This window comes from Perna viridis, chromosome 9, assembly GCF_037379345.1.
Source record: "Perna viridis isolate PV_CMFRI_1.1 ecotype Kerala chromosome 9, ASM3737934v1, whole genome shotgun sequence".
NCBI classification, from domain to species: Eukaryota; Metazoa; Mollusca; class Bivalvia; order Mytilida; family Mytilidae; genus Perna; species Perna viridis.
The window spans coordinates 6164039-6184449 of NC_142453.1; the positions used below are offsets into that span (position 1 = coordinate 6164039).

Sequence of the window (20411 nt, forward strand, 5' to 3'; positions counted from 1 at the left end):
ATGTTGGTGTCGGAGCCATGCACACGATAGTCTGACAAAACATTTCTTAAATAAACACTATATTTAACTTTTTAAGAGTATATTCTATACCAATTAAAGATCATCAAACAATTTTTCATATGATCAATATCCATTTGGGACCACCCCCAATTTTTGTCTGGATCCACCACTGTCAACACTATCACGTGGCTGAGTATGATCACGTTTCATTATCAAAATTAAATAAGCTATTTCCCAGACAGTATGCCTCCGTTGAGCCAACGTTGGTTCAACGGAGTCATTTACGTTGGGCCAACGTGGGGTACCCAATGTTGGCTCAACGTTGTAAGTGCAAAGAGTGCCAACGTTGGCCCAACGGAGGAAAGCAGTAGTTGAGCCAACGTTGGCCCAACGTAATGCCAACATTGACCCAACGAATACACAATGTTGGCCCAACATAAATTCAATGTTTACCCAACCAAGCGGTCTGAACATGGTATTCATTGAGATATATTAGAATTAAATTTTATAATTTGTTTAATTGTTATGTCACAGAGTGCTGATGCTATGCACTACATATCAAAGATCGCACTCAAAATTCCCCTCAGTGTATCATATATATTCTTAACAGTAAGAATGTACCAATGACAAGTTGATTGCAGTTGATAAGATTTAAACAAAAAAATTATTATCAAATTAGCAGATATAACAAGCATTGGTATAATAGATATTGAAAATTTGCAAATCATTTGCATTTGATAGAAACATGATAATGCTTGTCACTGTTTTATGTTTAGGTAGAATTCACATTGAAAATATGTATACGTTTGTTCGAAATAAAAACAACTTTTTATTTGAATAAGGCGTATTATGCTCTCATTTACAAAACTAACGGGGAGATAATCACGTAAATTATTGTTATTATAAGTTAGATTTGGTTAGTCATAATGAGTTTGTGTGTTATTAAGTACTAAATGATAAACACGAATACTCGTTACATAAATATTAAACATGCACATAGCAGTATTATTGAAAAAGCCAACAAAGCTTTTTTTAAAAGTAAAAATATATCTATCTATATTTTTTTGGTGTTTGAACGTTGGGCCAACGTTGGTCCAACTTAGTATCGCAGTTTAGATGCAACACAATTTTTCTTCAGTATGTCCGGATTTGATTTCTTGTTTCAATATGAAATCTGTTTTAATATGTGTATCACCAAAGTTGTTTAGACGTTAGTTCAATGTTGGCACACCGTTGGCTCTGGGTTGGACTTATGTAGAAAAAAACAAATTATGTAAGCATGGTTTTGATTTAAAAAGTGAAATTTAATAATACTCTCAAGTACAGCTTCTAAAAAGTTATTAAAGAAAAATATTAAATGCTAAGGTTATTCTGAATAGTAGGGCCAATATTGGACCAACGTTGGGCCAACGTAAAACCTTTTTATGATATGAAAGTATTTAAAATTTCAAAACGGTATGTTTAACCATTGGCTTGACATGTCCACAAGCCACTCACTATATTGGACCAACGTAGTATTGCCAACGCCAACTAAAAGCCAACGAACCAATCATCAGCCAACGTTGGCCCAACGAAGGCATGCTGTCTGGGTTCTGGTTTTTTTCTCACTTTTTAAATGATTTTTCCATAGATTATTGTTTGCTCAGAGGTTAAGCCGTCCTATATAATTGATCTGTCTTTTATATGTTATAATAAATATACATATATAGAAAATCGACCTTCTTTGTGGTAAAATAGGGTCACATGTGTTGTGGAGGTAACATTTTAATACATTTTGTTTGTTGACAATGTAACAGCTGATTGAAATCACATGGTTTTGTTTACGTTGCGAATGGAAAAGTCACGTGGTTCATTTCGTCACCTCATTTCCGTAAAAACACTGCGACGACCTCGGGAGTTAAGCAGAAGATTTTGTGAACTTTTGGAGATATTCTTCAAGTTTTAGCAAAAATACTTTGCAGTTTGCTTCTAAGAGTCGATATCTTCCATTTGAGGTAAGCTAAATGTGTTGTCACTCGCGTAATAAGCACCTTGACTTTGTCTTTCGATCAGATATGTTTTGTTTTGGTCGCCATACTGGGATTTTGTGTATTGCCTTTCATTGTAAATAAGGAGAAAAGGAAAACGTTTCATGGTAAACTGTTGATTCTTATTGTAATTTTTTGCATATTTTCGATTATAATAATGAAGTCTAGACTGATATAATGATTTTATTTTGGTCATATCATATATTGGTCAAATGAAGAAATGGGTCATTGAACTGTAAACAAAGAAAACAAAGGGCTTTGTTTTGACTGGCACACGGTGACTAAACCGGGAGGGCTGTAGAATAGAATAGACACCTTTTCAACTGTAAGTTTGTATAAATCATCATGGTCATACATTTGTAACGATCTTGAATGAAATCAGTTACATGTGTGTTTACATGTAAAGTCATGTAATATTTTGGCTAGCACTAACTCAATATTGCATAAGCTCACGGTCTTTGTTTACCACAAGAAGCAGAACATTTGTACCTCAAAATTTCATACATAATTTTTTTCACCAGTTAATTATGATCTCTCAATTTTGATGATGGTGATTCAACAGAGGAATCATCTTTCATGTTTCACAGAAATTATACATGTATGCCTGACCACCATTTAATAATAAAAAAAATTGTTGTGTGGTACATGTATATGTGAATAACGTGTTTTCATGTATTGCATGTGATTTCACTTCTTACATGTTCATATTTTGGCTTTTGAGATCTGAGGAAAGGTATGGAATCAGGAATGTTATAGTCAATTTAATTGTTAACATGAATCTGTTTTTTGTTTGTTTTTTTTTTTTACAATTTCTACCCTCTTAAGTGGTCTTCCTTTGATTAGCTTAGCCTTAAATTCTTTTTATGCCGCCTTTTACCACAAATTCTACTGACAGCAGCTACATAAAATTTGTACATATGTATACAATATGTAGATGTATATGTCATATTGAAATTAAAATCCACTTAACTCATCCACTTACTGCATCAACCATTTTATTGAAAACAAAGAGTGACTATTGTTTTTCCACTTGAGTAAAGATTTTTTTAAGACATGTACTTTTAATTTTATATGTCTACATGTACATGTACATACAATGTACTTCAAGTCAGGATAAGATAAATAATACCAACCACAACTATTCCTCTTAACTTTGTACATGTAAATGTACCTAAATAATATTTCTGTAACATTAGGTTCTGAATATCCATTTATTTATCTACGTGGTACATAATTTTAGTAAAACTTGAAGAATTGTAAGTCTTTTGTACAAGCTTAAACCTGTCATTTAGGCCAGTATTTAATCTTTGTCTTAGATAAGATTATATTGAAGTATTTGGACAAGTGACCAATGAGTCAACCCAGCACAAACTGCATAACATAGATCTTAAGTGCTTAAGTTAGATTATAAGGACTCTGGATTTCTGCAAATTTATTAATTTTCACAGATTCTGTCAAGAATATTCACTGGTATCCATTTTTGCTGTTTTGAAATATGAGGAGCATTTTATAGTGTTAAAAATTGGTGTCACAGGCTTAGGACTGTCTTCACACTTGCAAAAGTAGCCCAATTAGTACACCACTGAAAAATAAATATGTTTAGAGTACTCAGGGGTCAAATTAATCAGGTAATTTGATTTGACCTTGTCCAAAATTTATACACACTGTTACATAAACATAAGTATGTTGTTATAATTAATATACAAGATGTAGCTTATGTTGTTTGGCCTAGCTACATGTACATGTAAATGTCTATAATTCTTGTACAGGATATGTACTAATTTATATGTAGAAGTGGGTCACTCTGGCCTAATTATTGATATTGATCTGTTGCTTAATAATATAGGTCAACATGAAAGTAATAACACAGGTACATAATGTGTTATTAAGCAATACATGGTTTTAGGCCAAATTACATTGATTTTTCGTTCAACAGATCTCATTGTTGTTCATTGTTCTGACCTAATGAAATTGGTTATGGCCAGTTTTTTTTAGATTGTTTTCACACAGTATTTTAAATTCAAAATCATCAAATTTGTATTTTTGGCCAGTTAGTAACTCATTTAGTTTTAAGACTTACATATGTATCTAGGTACATGTACATGTATGTTAATGATTGTGTTTTGATGTACTTTTTGTGTTTTACTATTTTTTTTTCTAGTTACATGTACATGTACAAACCATATGTCAGGTATTGTAACACTTTAAACTGGAGTGACACAATGAACATGGACATGTTTGGGAAAACAAGATGTACATTGTACATGGCCTTATAGAGATAATGTTTATCTGGACACAATTGACTGTTGATTTTGATTATGTCTGTTGTGTCTAGTTAAACAGTCTGTCTTCAAAAACAGCTCCATGTTGTATCGCTCCTGTTCCTTGTTTTAGAGTAATCAAGGGAACCAAGGTTATAGCGGTAATCAAAGAGTAATCAAGGGAACCAAGGTTATAGCGGTAATCAAAAGAATGTAATCCAGGGACAAAGACCAGACATGGAAAACAGACATACACAACAAAGAACATAAAGTAACTAAAATCATACATACAAAGTAACAAATGTAAATGAGCAACTCGGACTCCACTAAATACTGGGAGCATTGACCAGGTGCACCGGTAGGGTAAGCATCCTCTGCTTTTCTAGAAACAGTTGCTCATAAAAAGTCAAGTCCGGGTAGACAAATGAGGAAAGGAAAACTAAGACCCGTTGAATACCCTTCATGAAAGAAACATTCATTTAACTTATATTTAGTGTTTCATATAACTGTGAAATCAAACTTTATAAGATCTATTTTGATTAACACTTAGTCTCATGAATGTTTAGTTGTACAATGTAGTTGTACAATGTACATACAATGTACATTGTACATGTAAATTTGATATACAACACATATGTACTTGTAGACTGCATCTCAAAAAAGGCTAAGCCTTTATGATTCATTCACTGATACAGGTTATTTAGTGCATAGTACATATTTCTTTATACACCCAAAAAAGAAACAGGGATGTATTTACACATCTGTATAGGTTAACCAAAATATTACCACCAAATTGCATAATACATGGAAATAAATATATCAAAGAGTAGACCAATTTTTTCTTTGAAAAAAAAGAGAAGTTTTAAATTTTAGGTTTATAAAAGAATAACATGAAAACCTTTATGTACATGTAAATTTCTGTTTTTGCATAGATACATGTAAATGCAAGTACATGTACATTTAGAACCATTGCCTCTCAAACAAAATAAGTTCTTAGCTTGTCCAAATTTAAAAGAACATTTATTTTTAGATGTTTGTTTACCCAGGAACAACCAACATTGGTTTTTAGATGTTTGTTTACGGAGGAACCATCTCTGTTTATTCAAAACATATTAAGATTTGTCATTGACATTGTACTGTTGTTAGGCTGGGATAAAATATAAATATAAGATCAATAACTTTAAACTTAATTTCGTTTTAATGACTAAAACACTAAAAATTGATTTTCTGTGGCCTGATAATGTATTATATCAGACATAACAAAAGATCAGGAAGAGTTTACCTGTATATACCTGTACTTTACAGGTAAAAATCAATAAAGTTTATACAGGTGGTAATTGATCTGTCCCTTTTGATCGGGATGATGTGATCACTGATTCCTGAATGGACTGAGGAATATTTTATTGATGGACAAAGCTTGCTTATGGTCAAAGTCATGCTCTAGAAACTAATATATGGCTTTGTCTTTCTCGTTCAGAGTTGAATAATCTTAAGCTAAAACATAGTGATGTAATTGAGCTTTAGAAATTGGAAATTCCGTCTGAGACAATAAGAATGGAGTCTGATAAAAAATCCGGGGAAAACCACTATTGTCATGTTAACAGATTGAGGTTTCGAAGTTCAAAAATGAGAAACAAGGTCATATTTTAACAAAAACAAAAACAGTACATATAAATAAGATTGACTGTTTTATTTCATGGTTATGTTATAGGGCATTGAAGGACAAGTTGTCATGTAGTGATGTCTCTAGTTGTTTTGATATCTACTGTGTATGGGGGTCACTAGACTTAGATAGCAAGGCTGATACATTTACAGTGTTCTAGGATTTTTCAGAAATTGCGGTTTCCTTGGGAAAAATCCATATAAAATCAACTTTCCCACAGTCACTGACTGCTTTTCTAATAAAACAAATCCTTACAGCATATGAAGTTTTCAACTTGCCACGGGAAAGTGTAACTAAGTACCTAACTTTCCCTGACCCAAATTTCACTTGCCCCGGGTAACGGGAAATAGGAATTCTAGAACACTGAAATACTTTGCTGTAATACATGTACATGTATGTATTAATTTACTACTGTACCTGTTCATGCAAAATGTATTGTTGTAGTTACTTACAGTTTTTTGTAGTAACGGAATGTCTTTCTATTTCATGTACATGTATTAATGTAGAACAAGTAAACAAACAACATGTATGTGTCCTGTCTAATATAATTGGCTGTGACAAATGTACATATAGTAAAAATCTGTAATAAGTGCAAGAGTGAACAATTTGACTGAATTTTGTAACAATCGAAATGACTTTCAGCTTTTCCAGATCGGCATTATCTGGATCTGTTTCATCCAACATACATGTATACATACAAATGATCATGTATCACAGAATTATTTATGAAAAACACAGTTTACTCATATTTTTGAAGTCTTGTAATCTCAGCAAGACATTGATATGTACATGTTTGTAGTACATGCCTGACTTATGATCCAACGCTGGTGTCGGCTCCATGTTGTTTCTGTTAGACATGTCTGACATTTACATGTATGACAAAACACAGATTGTGACAATCCCAGTGGAATCAACCCCTTGACAATAAACTGAAAACATTCAGAGTTCAATTCAGTTTAAAGACTGTGTCATGTTGTTATTTTTTTGCACAGAATAAAATTGAACAGAAAGTCATCAGGAAAATTTCACAGTAAAATGATGAATTGCATGTGATCAATCAAGTGATTTCTGCAATAGATCAAATAAATGTCACCATTCAAGTATAATCAACATACATACATCTTATTTTCCTGTATAAGTTAAAACCATGAACTTATGTCTGAGATTTCTGGGTCATCAGTGCCATACAAGTATGCCATGGGCTTATGTACATGTACATGTTAGTTTTGGTTTGATGGAAAGATAAGATTGGAGGTTGAGAAGTTTGACCTTTGTTCATGATAGTTCTATGTAGAAACTGATATTATTGAGTTCTTTATTATTAGTGTAATCAGTAAATCAATTTTGCTCATTATATACATACACTGTATAAAACTTAAATAAATGTTAGTTTGGAAACTAGTCATAATATCTTTTAGGTAGAGTGCATATGTTTTTGTTTTTGTTTTTTGTTGTTTGTACAAGCTTGTAAATTTTTCAATCATGGAACCAAATTTGTCATGATTTTCTAGTCAGTATACCCCCTTTTCCCCAGCTATGAAGGGTTAATAATTAACATACAACCCATGAAGAGTATTAAGAAGCCTAAAAAATGTAGAAAAAAAATTAAAATGAAAAAAAAATTTAAATTTCAAATGATGTTTATTGTAGAACAGTGTTTATTAGGTTTTGTAGATACATGTATGATACAACATGCCCATGTATGTTCTGTTTTTAATATATTAATTATCTGGGTACATGAAGCATGTACAATGCTGGATTTTCCTGCTTTTGAATTTCCGAGTAATTATTGCATTAATGTTGAAAAAAAACAGGATACTTGTATTTGATTTATAGTACTGTTTATGTAATATCAAAATTCTCATCATGAATTTAACCTAAATTTAAAGAAAAAGGGGGGATAACTATGTATTTGTTATGTTATGATAGGAGTTTATCTAGTTCAGTATTATCATGTATATTTATTTAACATGTCAAGGTCTTTTCTATTTGTATATTTAAGTTTATAATTCTAAACAGGTGATGATACAAACTTGTTTGTAAATAATCTGATATTCACTGTGCACAGTATGCCAATTGTCGATTTGGTTTTTAGGTTCAGATCTTTTTTACTTTTTTAATTTTCTTGGGAAACGTGTCTTTTTCTAATCCCTCTGTTGGAAAGAACTTAATTTGTCTACTCCTTCCAATAAAAAAAAATGTCAAGCCCTAGGGTTCTAATAAATGAAAAAAAACCATGCATCTTCACAGTCAATTGTTTTTTTTTTTAATTGTAAACTGATATTAAAATTAAGAAACTTACAATACATTTAACATTTGCAGATAGTTGCATTGTGCATAAAACAAAAATAGTTGTAAAAAAAAAGTTGTATTTAAATATTAGTAAATACATATGTAAAGGATTCTTTTATTTGTAACTAAAATTTATTGCCCTTGACAATCAAGTTGACAAATTGTTCATACATGTAAAAATGATATTAATTGAGTATTATGTAAGTATAATTATTTACTAATGGTCTATACAGCATTTACCAGTGCATGTACTTTAAAACAAAGTTAAATAAATTTGTATTTGTGGCAATCAAATTTCTGGGGAAAAAGTGGAAAACTTAGTTTTGCTGGGAAATTTCATTGGGGCCAAAATTAGTACAGTTACAACTGGACATATATAAACCTCATTTTGGGTATTGTACATGTAAGTAGCATTCCATCTAAGAATCGTGCAAAATGTAAGTCATGGTTGGAAAGCCTACATATTTTTATTATTGATAATTTGTTTAAAAGGTAAACAGACAGTAAGATGTGGATTGTCATATAACCCTTGTTCATTATAGATATTAACTGTACAGAATGTACTGTAGATTCAAAATTAAGGGAGATAACTCTGTAAATGATACTAAAACACAATAAACAGACAGATTGGAATGAACAGTAATACATTTTATCATATAAACCTATGAAGCAACTTATTAACAAAAAATAAAAATGTGTAGCCTTTTTGGGGGTGTATTACAGAACTTGCATGATTTTTACAAAGACTGCTACATAAGTACAAGAAGACGTTATGGTACAATATATTCTATACCTACTTAAGTTTTTATGCTCTTTACAGATAATGGTTTATACATGTTCATGTTCATGTATATGATATTGACCACATTCTTATGTATCTACCAAAAATCTTTATTAAAAATTTCCAAGAAATCAATTCAATTTAATACTTTACCATGATCATTATAATTTACATTTAAGATTGAACAGGGCTATAATAATATTGACCACATTCTGAGATTTCTATATTTTGTACATTAGTCATTGCTTCACACTTGACAGATTTTATTAATTTGTTAATATAACTTGCTGTGTCACGTTTTTTTATCCATCACGTTTCTAGACCTCAATAAAACTTGACATAGATTTGAAACAGAAACATTATAAAGGAAGACGGAAACAATTTAAGGTCGAGGTTGTGTAGTTTTGGTTCAAATATATTGTTTCAAAATCTATTGTTTTTGTACAAGTTTGGCTGTCATGTTAAAAGATCAACGGTAATTGTATAGGGAAATTGAAAGCAATTTTTGTATTGTTGGCGCAAATGTTTAAGTAACACTCCAGCTAAGAATCATGCAAAATGTGATACATGGTTGAAAAACCTGCATATTTTTAATTTTGATAGTTTTTTAAATGTTATAGTAAACAGAAATTAACATGTGACTTTTCATATAACCCTTGTTCTTAGGAGATAACAATTATATAGAATGTACTGTAGATTCAACATCAAGGGAGATAACTGTGTAAATGACACTAAAATTAAATAGAATCTGTTGAATTTTCAGTGTGGATTATCTCCATATAGACCTATAAAGCAACTTAATAACAAAAATGAAAATATGTAGTCTTTTTTGGGGTGTTTCACATTTCAGACTTTGCATAATTCTTAGCTAGAGCACTACTTTATTGGGGTAAACCTGATACATGTACAATGGATGCAGTATATGTAAGAAGTTGGTGCTTTCCCCCAAAAAATAAAAAGGCTAGGGAAGTTATGTATATGGATAACATTTTAGACTAGTGTTAGAGAAGGATAATACTGTTGAAGTGGAGCACCCCACATAGACAAGAATGTACTTCAGTTTTTACAAACATTTTGTCATTAATCTTATACCCAGTGTTTTATGTTGTAAATACATGTTTATGTAGATAGAATCTCCATGAACTGTAGGATTATTTTTAAGTATTAATCTTATTAATAAATAGGCAGTTTGTGAAACAAGATCAATGAACTGGTCAACTGAAAATATTAATCATTGAAATTAAAGGATAAAGTTATTTGAGTGCTATTCCACTTTTCAAAATGAATATGTCGTGTGCAATGTAATGGAAATTAACAACAAAATGCAGATAATACAGTCAAAATCTTTTTCTTTATATCGAATGGAGACCTCTGCCTCTGTGAAAAATTTTAATTTAATTGCCCTTTGATAATGAAATTCTTCCTTTGGATTCATTATAAGTTTGGGCAAACCTTAATAAATTATCTGTTTCTTAACCTTCCATAATGGTTTTGGATAGACAGGTGGGCAGAGAGCATCAAGTGTAAGTCTCTCTAAGAATCAGTTAGTGGATCAAACATTGTATGGAGTCTTCGACTGTTTAATTTTCATTTGGAATAGACTTGATATATACATGTATGATTTTGGATATCATTTTGGTAAACAGAGGTATGCTTTCATCGAAATGCACTGAGTTTTCCAGTATTAGAAACTTATTTTTTTGTCAACATAGACTCATAATTTTGTGTAGACCGTACTGTAGATTTCAAAGGAAATTGAGACGATTTCATCATAGACCTGCTTCATTTTACTTAAGTCTTGGTTCGTAGGTCTACTGCTAATTTCTTTCACTGGTTTTCTTACATTCTAATAAAAAAATTCCCCATTATATTCAGTTGTGCAAAAATCAATTAGTTGTCATTTCAAAAAGAGATCACTTCTTTGAACAAAAATACTAATGCATATTGTCTAATGGGTAGGGTTTCAGATTTATCAATTTTGCCTGATTCTTACAATGACTGGATTTAATGCACATGTATTTCATTTCCAAAACCAGTACATATAAATTGACACAAAGTATATATTTTACAAGGAAAACCACCTTTTTTAAATCAATTAACTCTTTTGTATATGGTGATTTTTTTCCTGTTTATACACAAATGTAGGTAAGGGTAAGATGAACAATATTTAAACAAGGCCTTTAATTGTTTTTCAAAATCTAAGAATTACTTCCTTTGGACATCTGTACTATCAGTGACCTTTTATTATTTCAGGATTTGTTTAGCTGTTGACTAGCCTAGCTGATATATTCACACTTTTCTCTAACTGTGGTGTGAAGGTTTGGTCTGTGGATTGTCAAAGGTTTGACAACTTTAATGTATAAAGATAGCCAACATGGTGAAAACCTTCCAAGCATATCTTCCGAACAAGTGCCACCGAACCTATAGCTGTGTCCACTGCAGGGCCCACCTCGCTAACCACGATGAGCTGATATCCAAGGTATGACGTGTACAAGTTATCATTTAAGAAAGGTTTCTGAATCATATTTCCATGGTGGTGAAAGCAGGTCTGGTAGCTGTATTCAAACTGCACCAAGCTTAAATACATATTGAAAATATGGAGAAATTTGTTAATTTGTTTTGTACATATTTTGTTTGTTGAAATTAGCCATTTTTTCACTTTATGATTTTTAATTTATGGCCACTGTTTTTGGCAAAACAAGTATCAAAATGTCACTCAAATGAACCTTCTTGACTATATTTCATTGACCTTTATTTTACTTGAACAAAGGGACATCTGATACATTTTTGTTCTATATACTGGGAGTTCCTGCATATGATGAAACTTCAGCATTTCTGATGAGTAGGATTAATGTGTTGAAATTCCTCTAATTGTGTAATTTTATATTTATGAAGTATTTTGATATTGAATGCAATATTTGAATGTAGGTGTCCTAACAAAAATGTCAAATTAAAGACATCTATTGTTGATGAAATACAATTCTTTAAGTTATTATGCTACACTTAATATTGAATGAAGAGTTATGTTTGGATCAATTTATTATTTAAAAGTTTACTAAATGGAATAGACACACTGCATGAATTTCCATTCAAATTGTTGCAACTTAAAAAAAAGCAACTCATGATTGCGTGGGTTGTTCAAGCATGCATTGCCAATTTTAAAAAAGAAAATTAGAACTGTAAAGTGCATGAAAATGAAATAGTCAACAAAAATTTATTTAGCTGTATAAATGATATTTTAATAATACAAACTTTGTGTTGGTTCAGGTATGTATATCTTTCGTACATTTCATTAAACAAAACTCTTCAGATATTGTTTTGGTTCAGAGATAGAGTAATCTTTCTTTGATTATGAAATCTACTGTAAATGATAATCTTCATTTTATTTTACAGTCATTTCAAGGAAGTCAGGGCAGGGCTTATCTGTTTAACTCTGTGTAAGTAGCTTATTTATTGTAAACTTTAATTATGTCAGAAAAAAAATAGATTAAAGGAAAGTTCTTACATCTGAGATCAGAAGGTTATATTTTTCTATGTTAACTACATATAGGTCAGAGTAAAGTACGAGGAAATATGTCATGAAATATGCTCCAACTTGTTTCTGTTACCATAAGTTGGCTGTATTTCACATAGTTTTGAGTTATAGTATGGTGAATGTTGAATGGTCAGGTGGGTGGGTTGCGGGCAGGTGGGTAAATTATTTACGTAACACCTTTTTCTGCAACTACTTATCACAGCCTTTTGATAATTGGCATGCAGCATCAGATACAGGTCCCATATTGTGGGATTTCAAGCCTGTTGCACATCTACATCCTGTTTAATAAAATTCAGCAATTTTTGTCTTTGACACATTTTTTTTATATACATGTACATTCAGTAAAAAAGCCATATAAATTATATGTAACTTTGTGTATACTGTGGTACCTTACAGGCATTTCCAATTAAAGCAGCCCCAATGTAGGAGTTCCTGTGAACTACCCATACATCTGGCATAGCACAGCTGATAAGACTTTTCCTGAAATGTAATATACCCATAGTACATTCTTACCAAAATCTTTTTCTAATTGCCTAGTGGTAAAAGTTATATTGCTGTAATGCATAGCTCTATATGATCCTGGAGAGAACTCAGCATTCTGAGAACAAATTAGTCCTCTAACACAAGGCTTCGTAGTTGTGCAGCATTTTTATTTGGATATTTATGTGCGCAACACATGTTTAGCATTTAAACATCCAAATAATGTCAACATGAAATTTTATGTTAAAGGACTTAGGACAAATATGCAAAATAGTCAATTAAAAAAAATACACATTTATATTTAAAACAGTGTTTCCTGAGGTGTCTATTTGTTTTGGCTTTGTCTTTATCCTTTTAATAACATTGTTTTTTTTAGTGTCAATGTAGGGTGTGGACCAGCTGAAGAGAGAGTCTTATTGACAGGTCTACATGCTGTAGCTGATATATTCTGTGAATGCTGCAAAACCACTCTTGGGTGGAAATATGTAAGTGAAATATAAGTAATTGTCATACACACCTTCAGAAAGAGCAAAATATGTATAGACTAAAACCCTTTGGTACTTTGGTTTTGTTCTTGTTTAACAGGATTTTAGTTTATATGTCTTGTTTAGACAGATGTTTAGATTATTCACTGTTTATTACATAGATAGCAATGTTTTATCGAATGTTCCCATTGTGATAAATTTATCAATTTCACAGTGTGAAATAAATTCAGTAATTTTACTTTCGGACTTTCTCCTGCTAAAACATCATAACTGCGTATGGAGTGTTCATATCACAACTCATACGTTATGCCAGAGCTTGCGGAAACTACGCAGACTTTTTGTATCGCGCTAGAACTCTAACAAATAGGCTTCTGGAACAGGGTTATGTTGCTACAAGATTGAAGTCATCACTACAGAAGTTTTATGGTTGTCATCATGAACTCGTGGATCGTTACGGTGTATCCATCTGCACCAGGAAAACTGATTTATTCAACGGGTCATAGTTTTCCTTTCCACGTTTGTCTACCCTTGACTTGAATTTTTATGAGCAACTCGGCGGTGTTTGTAGAAAAGCAGAGGACGCTTACCCTACCGGTTCACCTGGTCCATGCTCCCAGTTTTTAATGGAGTCCTAGTTGCTCATTTGCTTTTGTTACTTTGTATGTATGATTTTAGTTACTTTATGTCCTTTGTTGTGTATGTCTGTTTTCCATGTCTGGTCTTTGTCCCTGGATTACATTCTTTTGATTACCTCTATAACCTTGGTTCCCTTGATTACTTTTTGATATCTGCCAATCACTTAATTTTAAATTCATGTTTAAAAATATTGATAAATTATGAAGAAAATCTATATAATAAATAGGATAATCAATTGGTTATCATGAATAACCAAAATATAATCACCCGTGCCAAGAACGCTTGAGGATTTAACTTGTGCTTGGACCAAGTTCCACACACTTGTTAAATCTGGGCATTCTTTGGCACTCGTGATTATATTTTGGTCATTCACTGTTTCCAAGTAATTATCCTATTATTATAAAGCCAATTCGTTCAAACTATGTGATTCATACATTCCATAGTTTTCCGTTCACTTGATTACTCTTTGATTACCACTATAACCTTGATTCCCTTCATTACTCTTTGATTACCGCAATAACCTTGGTTCCCTTGATTACTCTTTGATTACCACTATAACCTTGGTTCCCTTGATTACTCTTCCAGAACAGGATTAAGCTTTATAACAAATCAAATTTGAATCCATTAGAATCTAAATTATAAGGGACTTTTGTATGTACTTGGTTGAAAAATGTGATCAGCCACATGTATAAAATGTAAAAAGAAACCAATATTCCTTGAATGAGGTATAAATGATAGATAACTGGTGTTGAACAAATTTCAGCAGTTTAAAGAAATACTCAACAATATTGTAGCAGGTTTAATACATGTAGTTTAACCATATTCATACATGTATTTTATGTTTGTTTTCATTAATTTTACAGGAACATGCCTTTGAATCTAGTCAGAAATATAAGGAAGGAAAGTTTATCATAGAACTAGCCCACATGATTAAAGACAATGGATGGGACTGACAGTCCCCCTTTTTTATTGACATGTTATGCTGGTTTTATGTCAAAAATGACTTGTGTTCATATGATGGTTTTGGAAAGATCCTAGATTTATTTTTGTAGTGTTGTTACCCTTGTGTAGCTGAATTTTGAACATATTTAATGTGGCTGTGTTAAAGGAAAGACAACTCAACTTTTCGGGTCTTCAAACTTTGTTTGGTGTGCAAAGAAAGACAACTCCATTTCCATTATTCTGAACCTTGATCTGTTGTATTCCAGCAGTGTGTTAATGTTGTTTTAATGGAGTATGGGAGCCAGATCCTTTTGTCACAATTGTCCTACAGAAGTAATTTCTGTTGATAGACACGAATCATTCAGTAATCTCTGTTCAAGATCCAAATGAACGCAGCAATGAGATCTGTGCGTGTCAGCTTGATTCTAATTTCACAGCTTTGGTTTGCGATCTCATAATTTTATCTCAGGAAATTAATTTTTACCATAATGCCATGATTTTTGTTACACAATCACTTGATTAACTGAATCAGGCCAGTCATGTTTGCATCTGATTTCTGAAAGGGCCCAAAGCTAGAACATGTCTTTTATTGTTCACCAATAGCCAAAGTAAGAAATGAAATCCAGACAATGATTGGTTTATGGTTTGAAGTTAAAAATGTGATAATGAAGTAAGGATGGAATTGAGAAGTAGAAAATGTGATTGAAATTTAAGCATAAAAATTTGAATTTTGCTTTATCTAAAGTCAGTATTTTTGATTTTGTCTCATGTGTGCTTAATTGCTTTTAGTGAAGTCAGTAGGGGGAAAACATGAGAGTTTGATATCCTCAATCCATCCTTATGATCTTGTTTGAGTGATTTTTCCATTTTAATATTTGATCCAGTGTCAATGCTAAAATATTTTAAGTGTTGCATATCTGAGGAAGGAGAAATACTGCTAAGTTTTGACCTTTGTTATCAAAATATTAGTGCTGAATATTGAACTTGTCTGTGTTATCAAAGTGTAATAAAAGTGATCATTATATCACTAATTACCAAAAGACTGAAGGAAATAATGTTTGGTGCTGAAGAAATATGAAAAAGAACGAAGATAGAGTGTTACATCATAAAGGATGTGATGAAATGTGTTGTATATTTTACGGAAAAAAAAAGAAAATGTGTTATAAGAATTTTTCCAACAAGTTTGTATATAGTTATGCCTAAAACAGGCTAATATCATTGGCCAAACAAAATATCTACAGTACTGGTCCTTGTAAGAATCAGGCAATGTGTGAAATCTTGTGAATTTAAGCATTTCATTTTGTCAGTGTGATGTATATAGTTATACCATGAAATTACAGTATGAAGTCAAAGCAAATAAACCACATGTATTTGCAGAATGTCTGATTCTTACACATATTTGTATTGGAGGACTCTTGACAAACTATAATTCTTCAGTTTTTGACCTTTTCATCAAATTAAACTGAAACTTATTGTCATCAGTGTTTCAAGATAAAAGCAAATAAAACTGATATTGCTTATGATAAAAAATGGATGATATTTGTTTGGCCTTTCAACACAATGCAATATTATAAAGTGACATTGTAAAAGTAAATGCACAAGTCTTTCAGTTGTATAACCACACAGGATAACTATATTGTTACTGAATCTCAGTCATCTGTTGTCATCATACTTGTAAATATGTCATTTCTTTATATCTTTTGATCATTATTGGAATTTGATAATAAGGTATGTAAGTCTCGTCATGTGACCCTGTGATTGCACGAGATTTGGTCCTAGTCTACCATTCAAAAGCATGGAGACTTGTCATTTAGAGAGCATTGAGATCAGTGTTGTGGGCAAAACATCTTTTTGTGTAAAAAAAAAATACAGATAAAAAGAACCAAATATCTTTCTACATGATAAAGGTATTAAGAAAAAAAACATAAACTAGAAGATTTTGCATTGTTATTCAGCGTTCCAGGTACCCGGAAGTAAACAATAAAGTGCAGATCAGTCTTTGGTTTTCAATACATTCTACGTCATAAATTCTGGTAAAGAAAATGAAACTAGAACGAGACTTACATACCCAATTGAAAGTGATGCAGTCTCATTTTGACATTAACCACAATCAAACCAAGGAGGAGGGACACTCTCTTCCACTGAGTTATTGGTCACGTTAACTTCCGTATGAGGGGAGCAAACTGATAACTCTGGGTAGAGAATTCTGGAGGGGATGCAGAATGAAAAAAAAATTGTGTATTTTCTACAGACATTTCGTATGATTTCAGTTTTCATTAGTATCAAGTTGGTGAAAGTCTTTTTAGATTACTTGAAAGTTAATGGAATCAAAATAATGATAAAGATGATAAGAATAAATTTCAAATGTGAGAGTACTGCATGTATTCTGTCTTCTTCTATTATGACTAAAAGGACATAAACCTGCATTTCTCTAGCTGGCAGATACGTCTGCACATGGTTTATAGCCCTTCTAACCATATGAATGTTCATATCGAAGTTTACAGGTGTAGACGTAAACTCATCCTAATATATGGATTAAATAGGAACACATGACACTGATTAACATTTTGTTAGTTGTCACTCTTGAGAATAAACCCACTTATATATATTAAAGAGGTAATATTCAAAATGAGGCTGTAATTTGTAGACATGTTACATTTCTGTTTCATCATTTGACAATGTTTTGATATAGTGCTTGTGTAAAATAGATGTCTTTCATATCATGTGTTTTTGTCTCATGTGGATCATCATATATTTTTGTAGTGCTACCTAGCTGTCTGCTCTGGATATTGTTTATGTTGGTGATTTCTGAGATGAAGCTGTTTCTTGAGGAATAAGGACATTCATTTCAGAAGAAACAACCTGCATTTCATTTTATCGACCATGTTTTAATTTTGATATTTATTTTAAAAGGGACGACTCCATTAGTAAAACATTTCATTGCATCTGCTGTATTTTTAATTGAGAGTTTTGTATCATTTTGTCATTTGAATTAATAAGAAAATAAGTAATTCTGCAGTTCCAATCAGTTGGCTTTGAATTTAGCTTAAGGTGGTAGACCTAGGGTAAGGTACATAACTCGTGAAATCAGTGATATGTTTGCATCATACTCAATTTCACCAAAGCCTCTCAAGCTTCCGTTTGAAGCAGGATAAAATTAATCCAAGTTAATTACATGCTTACATAAGATTGATGTAAAATGCTGAATACAAACGTTCCAATGATTCTTAAGAGGTGTGTCCTTTACCCAAGGTCTACCTCCTTAAATTATCAAACAAGGATCTCTATGTAAAGTAAATAATTTGTGGCTCATGTTTCTTCTAGAACCTTCAAATGATAGCATTTCAAAGGCATTTACTTTTCAGGATGTCAATAACTACCAGAATAGGTGTTGAAAGATTTCATTTTTCAATAAACAAACCACTACTGACCAATCTTTGAATACACATTATTCCATATTTATGTTGCAGTGAAGTCTATGGAGAAACGAATCACAACTTCAGATTTATTTTTTTATCATCAACATACGCACTCCACCATTCCGTAACACATACTCCATTTTAAACTCAGAAGTCATTTGCATAAATTGTATTAGAGGAGACATTTGATTGGTGTAAATGTGATAGTTATTTTATTGTGATAGTTATTACATGTATAAGAATGTTGATTGTTGTTAATCCTAATTTTTAAGGATATATGCCATACAATCTTTCTGGTTTAAGCATGGGGTTTCGATGAATGATATGTAGTACTGTTTTTTACTTGTTATTATTGGTACAGACGTAGTACACAGGAAAATTTACAACATATATTTTTCATGTATTCAAAACACTTAAAAGTCGATGTTTTTTTTTCTAAATCATTTTCATGTTTAGGACTAACAGGACAAAAATAACATATGGAAAACTTATGCATTGGACTAAAGAACTAATTTATGTGCATATACAAATATTGCTAAACTTTTTGTAATGATTTCATGTACTAATACAGATAACAAAATTGTTAAGATTTTGGACACTTTTTTGCTTGAACGTGTGTTAAGTGCACAAGATAACATTTTTCTATATCAGGCCTTTATGTGTAAAAAAAAAACATGAAAAAATTAGAGTTAATTTTGTTGGGTTAACATCATAGGACTGTCGTTTATTTTACTTTACTTTTTATTACTTTCACTGAATAATATACATGCATTTCTTCAGAAAAGAAATATGCAAATTAATTGATATAATGAAATATGCAAATTAATTGATGTAGTGCAACATTTTACAAAGAACACATGTAGTATTATGTTTCCATTTGAAGTGACAAGGTGATACATTGTATTGGAAGTCTATGCTTAAATCTGACAGATTGTATTTTTTGTTGGTTTTGAATTTTTTTTCATAGATGTTCGAGCTGTATTGCTGTTTGAAGTTTATTTGTTTCTATTTATTATTTAAAAGTTAGATATGACGATAGTTATTTCACCAGAAACTAATGTTTGACTGGTTTTTACTTGTTCTCATACTTTAATGTTAATTTAAAATTAAGAAAAAAAAAATATGCCATGATTAATTTTACTTTACTGATATGTCCCTTGATTTTTAGTTCAATTGTTGCAGATACATGACAAAATTTACAAAAATATGCAAAATTTGCATAACAAAACTTCCCACGTTTGTAATTTCATATTTTCTTTTTTTTTCATTTTTTTTTGGTTTCAAACGTTTTTTGTTTTCCTTTCTTGTTTCTTAATCTTTCAACTTTCCATTTCTTTTTGTAACTATTCTAAACTGTACCTAAACTTTTGGGTTTGTGAAATCCCTGTGAAGGCTGAATGACTAGTGCTGTTATTGTTCGTATGAATGAATTAAAATGGACAGCTTTGCAATAAACACTTAATATTGTGAATGTTGCGTTGATATTTAATTTTATCTTCATAGACATTAAGTAAACTGGTGTGTTTATCCTGAATAAGAAAAATCCTACTTCATTTTCTCATCTATGCATTAGTCTTCTGCACTCAAAAATAGAGCGTGGAAATGACATAGGAGGGTACATATACATAAGCAGATACTATGACAAATACGAGGCAAATGAAACGGTAAAAGTATGGTCACCAAATATTCCAAAATGGAAGGAAACAAAAAAAAACTTAATGAGCATCTTGGATTTGAAAAAGAAAGTAAATCCCGAGTGTTTATCACATGCAGTGGTGATGTTCCGTGTTTAAAGGTGAGTTTTAACCAAAGGCACGCAAAGGCAGACATATAGGTTTGAAAATGTCAGAAAAATCTAAATATACAGGCATCCAATCAAAAGAGTTATTG

The 20411-nt window shown here is 31.4% G+C and overlaps 1 protein-coding gene across 3 annotated transcripts; it reads left to right on the forward strand.

Moving 5' to 3' along the window:
• The first annotated feature begins 1854 nt into the window (after positions 1-1854).
• On the forward strand, positions 1855-19992 carry LOC148606472 (protein yippee-like 1). 3 transcript variants are annotated; one of them, XM_088544170.1, is made up of 5 exons: positions 1855-1994; positions 11278-11503; positions 12418-12461; positions 13416-13524; positions 15024-16258. In XM_088544170.1, the coding sequence occupies exons 2-5, from the start codon at positions 11399-11401 to the stop codon at positions 15111-15113; spliced, it is 348 nt and encodes a 115-aa protein (XP_088400296.1). In that variant the 5' UTR covers positions 1855-1994; positions 11278-11398; the 3' UTR covers positions 15114-16258. The 3 variants fall into 3 exon arrangements, with proteins under 3 accessions (XP_088400296.1, XP_088400299.1, XP_088400297.1); XM_088544173.1 differs by lacking the exon at positions 1855-1994 and adding an exon at positions 2056-2134; XM_088544171.1 differs by lacking the exon at positions 1855-1994 and adding an exon at positions 2250-2352 and having other exon boundaries at positions 15024-19992.
• The last annotated feature ends 419 nt before the right edge of the window (positions 19993-20411 follow it).

What these genes read in the sequence shown, in the direction of transcription:
- LOC148606472 (XM_088544170.1), top strand. Translation starts at nt 11,399, where the DNA reads ATGGTGAAAACCTTCCAAGCATATCTTCCGAACAAGTGCCACCGAACC. An exon ending in GCTTATCTGTTTAACTCTGT is followed by an intron (nt 12,462 to 13,415) that starts GTAAGTAGCTTA and finishes TGTTTTTTTTAG; the next exon opens with TGTCAATGTAGGGTGTGGAC. An exon ending in CCACTCTTGGGTGGAAATAT is followed by an intron (nt 13,525 to 15,023) that starts GTAAGTGAAATA and finishes TTAATTTTACAG; the next exon opens with GAACATGCCTTTGAATCTAG.